Source organism: Gossypium hirsutum, chromosome D06, assembly GCF_007990345.1.
Source record: "Gossypium hirsutum isolate 1008001.06 chromosome D06, Gossypium_hirsutum_v2.1, whole genome shotgun sequence".
Taxonomy (NCBI): domain Eukaryota; kingdom Viridiplantae; phylum Streptophyta; class Magnoliopsida; order Malvales; family Malvaceae; genus Gossypium; species Gossypium hirsutum.
The window spans coordinates 39,465,138-39,474,324 of record NC_053442.1 but is presented as its reverse complement, the minus strand read 5'-3'; the positions used below and the strand labels follow the sequence as shown (position 1 = coordinate 39,474,324).

The 9,187-nt window shown below is 32.4% G+C and overlaps 1 protein-coding gene across 2 annotated transcripts; it reads right to left on the bottom strand.

Moving 5' to 3' along the window:
* Positions 1-1,825: 1,825 nt before the first annotated feature.
* On the bottom strand, positions 1,826-8,853 carry LOC107902055 (survival of motor neuron-related-splicing factor 30). 2 transcript variants are annotated; one of them, XM_016828315.2, is made up of 8 exons: positions 8,617-8,853; positions 8,263-8,331; positions 7,512-7,613; positions 6,958-7,040; positions 6,784-6,859; positions 4,252-4,428; positions 3,123-3,251; positions 1,826-2,175 (listed from the first exon to the last, which is right to left on the bottom strand). In XM_016828315.2, the coding sequence occupies exons 1-8, from the start codon at positions 8,689-8,691 to the stop codon at positions 2,011-2,013; spliced, it is 876 nt and encodes a 291-aa protein (XP_016683804.1). In that variant the 5' UTR covers positions 8,692-8,853; the 3' UTR covers positions 1,826-2,010. The 2 variants fall into 2 exon arrangements, with proteins under 2 accessions (XP_016683804.1, XP_040951253.1); XM_041095319.1 differs by having other exon boundaries at positions 3,123-3,247.
* Between the last annotated feature and the right edge of the window lie 334 nt (positions 8,854-9,187).

Here is a 9,187-nt window from a genome sequence, read left to right as displayed (position 1 = left end):
ACTAAACAATTCAATAATATAAAATGTGAAATTTAATTTAATAATATAAATAGTAGATATAAATAAAATTATTACTATTTATGTTTAGTGATTTTTTTTGGATAATTTTGATTTTTTATTTGAGAGTAAAGGGTGAGAAGTAAAAGTTTTGGGGAAAAATAAAAAGTTTTGGGGAATAAAAGTTTGAGGGAAAGTAAATAGGGGAGTAAAATTTTAGAGGGAAAATATTAAAAAAAAATTGGAGGGGGGAGGGTTTGGGATAGATGGGAGGTGGGATGGGAAGGGAATAAAAGTTTCGGGGGAAAAGTGGGAGAGAGTAAAAATTTTGGGGGAAAATAAAAGGTTTTGAGGGTTTTTGGGAGTAAAATTTTGAAAAAAAATAAATGGAAGAGTAAAATTTTGGTGGGAAATGAATTTTGGGTAGATTGGGGATTGGGAAGGGAGGGAGTAAAAGTTTTGGGGAAAAAGTGGGAAGGAGTAAAAGTTTTGAGGGAAAAGTAAAAAGGTTTGGGAGTTTGGGGTAAAAATTTAAAATATTATACTTTGATATTTGAATTATTCGAATTATTTGAGTTATTCGAATTCGAAAACTCAACTCGATTCGAACTCGAAATTCGAAAAAAAAAATCGAGTTGATTCGAATAACTCGATTAACTCGAATAACTCGATTCGTTTAACTCGAATTTAAATTTTTTTTCGATTTTTTCGAGTCGAATCACCCCTAAAACCTAGTATTTAAAAAAAATTAAAAGATATACTTACTACAAGAAAATACATCCACAATGAATAAATAATTGATTTTTCATATTCAGATGAGATAATTAGACAATCATTTATTCATATTTATTTTAAACTTGAAATAAAATTCATAATTTTTAATAAATTTATATATATTTAATTTTTGTGATACATCATAATGGAAAAAACTGTTATTGATTATAAATGCTACATCAATTTCAAAGTTATCAAAGGACAAAATTGAAATTTAAGTACTAGTTCAATTTAAAAATAAATAAATACAGATACGAAGTTCAAAAGGCAGCATATAGTATCCCGTAGTGTATTTCTCATCCTTACTGTATTGCCATGATCTAGACTTAAAACATGTGTTTAATACTTTCATCAATAATTACTTTTTAGAGTAATTATTTCTATATTGGATCACCTCTTTTCTTTTTCCAAATCATTCCCTTGAATTTTACTGTCCATATTACTCCCTCAGGTTAATTATTCTAACGAACTTTTTTGTATTACTTTAAAAACATTGAACCCCATTGTAAAAACAATTACATTACCATTAGATTAAAAGAAGTTTAAATCCCAATGTAATTCAAAACGAAATGAATTACCAATTTTAAGGACTTAAGAAAAAAACTCAAAACCCCACGCAAGAAAAATTGCTAAAACTCAACGCAAGAAGTGAATTAACCCTTTTTAAAATTAAGACTCGTAGTACTTACCATTAATAATTGAACTTCATAAAACTATTGTAAATAATAATCGTCGTTGCTAAGTTGTATTATTAATACCTATAACATTTATTCCACCTTAAAAAAAAGAAGAAAACATAAAATTATCATTTCTCAATGATAGAAAAAGGGTTGCACATTATAGTATTGGAATCCCATATCAATAAACGTTTGCTACATGAAGCAATTAAACTAAGCTCGGATTCATTTATAAACAATTCTAATACTTAAAAAATATATATATACTAACCACTGACATCCCTAGTTTCCCCTCTCCGTCTCAACAAAGATATAGTGTAGAAGCATCATGAAAACAACCAAACGCAAAGGCTGAGACAATGATTATGCGATCTCTCTTAGAAAAGGAAGAAAAAAAGAGCAATTACATTATGATTAACAAGTTGCAAGCACAAAATACTGGCGCAGAGAATGATGGGAAGTACATGTTTACAACACCCCCTAACTGGGAACTTGTCAAACTACCGAATGGAGTGCGAAACAAAGCTAAGGCAACTAAAAGTATAGTAGGAACTCTACCTGCCTAGTCATCACTTATCTCAACATTACCTCCCTTAAGATGCAAGTGCTTTTCTCTTTTCTGGAAATCTGTCAAGCCCTTTCCACTCCCTGTCACACCAACCTTACCTTGAGGATCATCCGGTGATTTGAAAATGCTCTCACGCTTACGCCCCGAGAAAAAACCAACCTGTCAATGGAATTAATAACTCACTAAATGAGAAGGCTATTATAAATTTAAAAAGAATACCTTCAATTAAGATTTTAGCATCTCGGTCTACATTCTTATGTATCTAACTAATTTGCTAATTATCAACAAGAAAAAACTTGAAAAAGGCATCCTAAAAGAGATTATGTTCACCGACACATTATCTTACAATTCCATATTAAGGCTTTTCTAGGGACAAAGGACAGGAAAAGAGTGAGAATGGAAAATTTGTTAATCAAAAAGTTCAGATTCATAACCACTTTCTTACTTTGTCGCTTAAGCATTAGATTGACAAATTTTTAATCCACAAGAAAAACTTGAAAAGGGCACCCTAAAAGAGATTATGTTCACCGACACATTATCTTACAATTCCATATTAAGGCTTTTCTAGGTACAAAGGACAGGAAAAGAGTGAGGATGGAAAATTTGTTAATCAAAAAGTTCAGATTCATAACCACTTTCTTACTTTGTAGCTTAAGCATTAGATTGACAAATTTTTAATCCACAAGAAAAAACTTGGAAAGGGCATCCCAAAAGAGATTATGTTCACTGACACATTATCTTACAATTCCATATTAAGGCTTTTCTATGTACAAAGGATAGGAAAAGAATGAGGATGGAAAATTTGTTAACCAAAAAGTTCAGATTCATAACCACTTTCTTACCTTGTAGCTTAAGCATTAGATTGACAAATTTTTAATCCTCCCCTTTTTCCATTCTATGTGCCAAGCAAGAGGTAAATTTCCACCATCAAGAAAATCACACCTTCACCATTTTAACAAAACTAATTTATTCAAACACTACCAAAGGGACATCTTGTTTAAAAAGGAGGGTCATCCTTGGCAGCTCTTTTTTTCCTTATCAACCAAACGGACCTGGTTACAATAGTTCAAAATCGGGAAATATCATAAAATGCTGGCTAGACTGACCTTTTTAGTCTTGCCTTTGGTTGTCTGAAACTGCTGCCAAGCATTCTGCCGCTTATTTTGTGCCACTTCAAGTTGTTCAAGTCGCATCTTTGACTTGAAAGCATGTATCTTCTTCCGTTTGGCTGCTTTCTATGCACCAAAGGGCAAGAAATCATAAAGTCAATAGAAAATAAACTTCTGCCAACGTTTCAATAGAAGGTGGTAGGTAAAATGATTTGATTGAAAATTACAGCATTTGGAGATCACAAGTAGAAAATAAATGCATTACTAGCTCTGGAATTTTCAAGGGTATCAACTATAGGTCATTTTTATATGTAAACCGTAAGTCTAAAACTCTCAGACTCGGCAAAATGCAAGGCAACCATGTCAACACAACATGGACAAGGACAAGGGATATGTGTCGGATTTGTCGGACTCTTGTGACTAGGTGAGAAGAGATGAAAAAGAAAGAAGAGGCAGGATGAAAGAGAAAAAGGATCAGATGCAAATCCCGATTATCAAGGAATAAAAAGCTGATCAGTCACTAAGTACAAGTAAAAAGTTAAAAAAAGTAAATATTAGAAAAAAAATCAGGGCCTTTATCTTAGTTGGGTTTTAAGACCCAAAATATGAAGGTCCAAACTAATTTTAATTGAATGTATAAATTCATTCCAAATAGTACATTAATATATTTTAAAATTTTCAAAAGCATCTATAACTAATAATGGTTAAAAAGAAATTAGATAATTTGTTTTTTATAGAAAAAAACAGAAATAATGAGATATATATCCTCATAATATATAAAACCAAACCAATCATTTACGTTATTAAATTTAATAATTATATTAAATATATATAAAAAAAGTCCTCACATCCCTATCCTCTTCTCAGATCCTTTCATGCCATATCCCGAGTCTTGAGTTTAACTCAATTGAAGAGTCAACCACTACACATGACTGTACCCAAGTCTGAGCAACATAGATCTAAAATCCACTCATACAGGATAACCAAGTATGATTATTCATAAAATTGCACGTTAATAAGACAGCTTTAAGAACATCAAAAGTCACTAAACATGGAAATAAACTGAATTTCAGATTCCCCTCTGCATAATGTTAAAGTTATATATCAGCAACAGAGATTATCTTACCACATCCTCAGGGTCATCAGAAGTGATTCGAAGCTTTGCTGGTAAACTTCGAGATTGAAAGTCAACAGAAGCAGCTTGAGCAATCTTCCGTTTGATAGCTTGTTTTGTAGCTTCAGCTACCTTCTCAGCTTCCAGCAAAGCATTGTATTCAATCGCCCTTACATTGGCAGGATCCACCTGGCAGTGAAATTGCACATGGTAAAAGAATTAGTAGGCACCAAATAGGATTGACAAACAAGAAGCAGAAAACACAGGTTGTCATTGTTGGCATAAGGAACTAAAACCACAATGCCCGTAAGCACACAGAAATGCTGCGTTTACATTAAAGTTCAATCATGTTCGGTCAAAAAATTCCGATTTCATCTCATAACTTAGACCAAAAAGAAATGGAAGATGTAGGGAAGCAAACTAGGAATAAATAAAGTAAACCCTTGAAGACACAGCTAAAAGCTCATTATGTTTCTAAACTCAACTCTTAAATTAATCAAACCTTCATTCTCTAAGCCAAAAGAAGAAAAAAGTCTATTGAGATAAAAAGCTCCAAAGCCCAATCAGCAGAACAGATATAAAGGCCTCTTCGCTCATATAAACTGCCCAGAATTCCACTAAAAAGCCTCTCTATGTCACGAAGGAATCATCTACAATTAGCTCGGTGGATTATTCAATGGTATAAATTGACAAATCATCATTTCTAGTTATGGGATCAAAGTGTCAAGTACCTTAAGCCTCCCATTTTCTTTATTTTGAAAAGTTTTTTGGAGGATAATTTTTTAATTTTAACTCATTTGAAAAATCATGCACAATTAAACATGTTTTTAATAATTTCTTTAAATACTAATCAAATGCATGTCATTATCTGTTGCAAGTCCTTTTAACTGTTACTGAGTCAGAAGTTTGATGGATCCTCCATAGAAGTGCAACCAATTTATTTATTCATAAAATCTAATCATACAATGTCAATGTCAACAAGGGTATTTTTGAGATCCCAAAAGTCTAAGGAAATTAGGCAATTGCAGATGTTCAGGGAAAACATAGGTTTTGAAACTACAAGATGGAAACTGCAATTTGTGAGTGTCTCATGTTAGAATATATTTGTAATATTAAAAAACAAATTAAGGCAAAAAAGTCTTTGCATGAATTTAATCTATTAAATAAACTAGTCTGCCTAACTTCTAAAGATATAGTGAGTATATTCTTTCATTACATCTTTTAGGCATTCCCAAAAAAACAAAAAGTTTAGAACACAACTATGAGCAAGAGTTAGGGGATGAGAGAAACTTCATTTGTATTTACCTTATTAAGGTTGTTTAATGAATAAAACAAAGCTAGAACATAGGTTAGCTCAACTTATTATGCTCTTCAACATTTTCAGTAGAATTTCTTAAAGTTTTTGTTTTGATTTTTAAAGTTCCAACTATACCTTGAATTATGTCAGAAATTTTATCTTAATGACTACTTCAAATACTATTGGATCAAGTATTTGAACTCCATCTAAAAAGACTCAACTTCCGAGCTCTTCCTTTCTTTTTTTATAATGATGCATACTTCTTACCTAGCCTCCCATTCTCTACCGACATTTTAACCCAAACACATCATCATAGCAACATTGTTTATTATCATGCACAACTCCTTTTTGAATACTTCTTACCAATTCCATGCCCTCAAATTTCCTCATTCTCTTCAAGATTCCCAAGCCATTTCCATCTTTCAAGTTTTACCTTGTGACCTCCACATAATTTTCTAGCCTATCTCCATGCAAAACATTTTTTTCTTAATTTCGACTTGTTATGTTGTTCCAAATTAAATTGTGGATATTGTTTTCTAGAAGAAATATTGACTATTTTGTTCGACACAAATTAGTTCCAACCAAGCCGAAGCACTACTACATTGCTGAATTTGAAGATAAATGTAAGCTTGATTGGAGCCCATGCTCAAGCTCAACTTCAGTAAAATGTGCCAATTCAGAGGCACAGTGAAGCTTGACTTGGCTATTTCATTACATCTCTACTCGAGAACACCAGCAACCCCCCCCAACAAAAAAAAACAAAAAAGAAAAATCTCCCTCTTCCCTTTCTCACTAAAATGTCGAACCCACTAAAAAATTGCAAATTCCATTTTGTTACTAGTGGAACTAATGCAGTAGTGAAAGATGATGTACAAGTATAAGCATGTTTGTGCTTTCTAGTTTGTTTATGTGCATGTGCACATGCACGTTAGACTTCCAAAAGCACAATTTATGCCCATAAAGCTAACATGGAATTATCAATTTTCTTTATATAAAGAATGCATGATCGGAATGCTACAATAGGAATATTAGAAGATAGAGGAAGAAAAATATGTATTTAAAATGATTATTGAACTTCTCCATGTTCCTGATGTCAAAACTCATTGATGTCCATCTTTAAACAGAAAACGAAAATAAGCCATGATGCTAACATAACCAAAATCTAGTAGGTTAGTAAAAGCAATAGAATACTAAAATTCAAGTGGATGTATTTATGTAAGAATCTCATGTGGCAAACAGAATGGTACCTCTTCCTTGTTTCCCCATCCATCAAAAGACACATAATACCCATTTGGAGTAACAGCCTCAATAGTTGCATCATACCTGAATATTCAACAAATGAAACATAGAAAAGTAAGCAAATGAAGTGGGAGGGAAAAAACTATTGGCTAAAATAAAAATATACTTGTTCCTAAACATACCACTCTCCATCTTCACTCCAGACAGCCTGAACTTTTGTGCCAACAGGAAATTTATCTTCATAATCTGATGTTTTCACCATTTCCTAGATATAGAAAAGAATCTATGAGATGTTAGTACCTAAAAGAATAAAGAGAGAGAACTCCTGCACCAGCAAGAATATATGCTTGCCATAATGAATTTTCCAATGCAAGTATGTAATAGAGAAAAAAAAAAAAGAGAATAATTCATGGAAATGATGGGAGATAAGTTCAATTCCTGCAAAAATTATGTTATTCAACTACTTGTCCCAACTACCCAAATCTTATGCTAACACTGTTAAGACATCTAAGAACTTATTGCATTAAATACATTCATCAGACAGGAACGGTTACTGGACAAATTGAATATAAGGAAAAAATTTAATTTGTGACATCTCACATGCATGTATTTGTACAATAAATAGTATAAAGAAAATAAAAATTTCCATTTCAATTGCCTAAGTGAATAAACCACTTTAGGACAAACAAAATTAACTACAAAAATAAATCAAGGATTAATCAGGAATTTCAATTACCTTCGATTGTGCAGCAGCTGCACTGACACTAGTCCCAATATCTGATCCAGAAATCTCATTTTGCTTCGCAGTTGCAAGCAGTTCCTCTGTCAGAGCAATCACCTGCACGTCAGAGGTTCAGCACAAGCATATATCTAAACATGAACCTATATGTTCAGTAAAATAATTAAGGGCGAATTGTTATCATATTTCGAACTTAGAATCTCAAGATGAACATCGGAAATCAGGTGAATGAGAAGCAGGCTGGCCATCACGACACATAGCACACCTGCAAAGGAATCAAGATCAAAGTGATGGGCATCTTTCCAAAGCTATATATTTCAGAAATTTCTTTTTCTCCCTAAAGTTCACATTCTGCAGCTGTGAACTCTTTTAATATTAACCGCCCTCACCTTTTCAACCCTGAAATAAAAACAAACCTCCAGCAGAGCCATTACCATTAGCAGTTAATTGGCGTTGCTTCATTGAGCAACATGTTGATTCCTTCAAAAGATGGAAGGAAGAGAAATGACATTTTCTTCACCTTATCAAAAAACTTAACATCTAAAAGAAAAAAAAAGGCCAACAAACTAAAACTGATACTTTGATCACTTTTTGGTGCCGGTAGGTGTTGGATCCATTTCTAAACAGAATAACCGCATTGTAACCATGACATGACAAGTCAGAGTAAAGAACAAGAAAAAAATAGAAAGCTACAATAAAAATAAAATGTAAGAACAGCAAAAAGAAAATAATCATAAGCAAGAATCACCTCAGCGAGCTCCTTTTCCATGTCCACATATTCAGCGTTCCCAGGATCATCAGCCAGAAGCTGTCTAACCTGATTTTTACCAAAATCAGCTAATTAGTCGTGTTTTGCAAGTCCACATAAAATTCTTCCAATTTCTCGACAAGCTAAGTTAATCATGAAATAATCCTTTAACATAGTAGTAATAAAAACAAAACCCTAGACACAAATAATTCATCGAAAACAAGAGGTTCAGTCCAATCACATACATGGGTCGTTATATGTTTGTTTCGGCATACAAATAATTGCTATAAATTAAAGCTAATTGCAAGTATTAACTCGAAAATTGAAAAGAAAAACAAAAGAAAAATTGGAAACCTGCTGAAGCTGTTCCTTATACGTAGAGAGACTTGAAGCCAGGTCATCTATGCTTAGCTCATCTGTTCCTTGCATTATATGGTTTCTTTTTCCCTAAAATTTCAATTTGGCTTTCAGAGTTTTTGATGATTCCTTTAATCTTTTAGGGTTTTAAATAAATTTGGGTATTCGCTAAATGAGTCCGAAGTTTGGAAGCCCTTCATCTATACTACCGCTAGCACGACCAAGTTGGTATATAAATAGTCGGTTATTTTATTTTTAAAATTATATATAATAATATCTTCGTATAATCTAGGGCTAAATTAGACTTATATGCTGTTTTTTTTTAATTCGTAATTTAGGCTTTTTATTTAATTTAGTTAAATATATTGTTTTTGAACAGGGTGTGTGAAGCCTGTTCAGCTAGACGGGTTTTCCTCACATAGTCATTTTCTCAATGGTTTTTTGAATGTTATTTTTCATTCTTTTCACTTAAATCCAACTCTCTCAATTCTCTCAACTCTTTCAATTCTTTCAACTCTCTCTAGGTTTTTTGAACTTAAATTTTCCTACACACTTGTTTAAAAATACT

What these genes read in the sequence shown, in the direction of transcription:
- LOC107902055 (XM_016828315.2), bottom strand. Translation starts at nt 8,691, where the DNA reads ATGCAAGGAACAGATGAGCTAAGCATAGATGACCTGGCTTCAAGTCTC. An exon ending in TGGAAAAGGAGCTCGCTGAG is followed by an intron (nt 7,614 to 8,262) that starts GTGATTCTTGCT and finishes TCTGACGTGCAG; the next exon opens with GTGATTGCTCTGACAGAGGA. An exon ending in TGGAGTGAAGATGGAGAGTG is followed by an intron (nt 6,860 to 6,957) that starts GTATGTTTAGGA and finishes TTGAATATTCAG; the next exon opens with GTATGATGCAACTATTGAGG.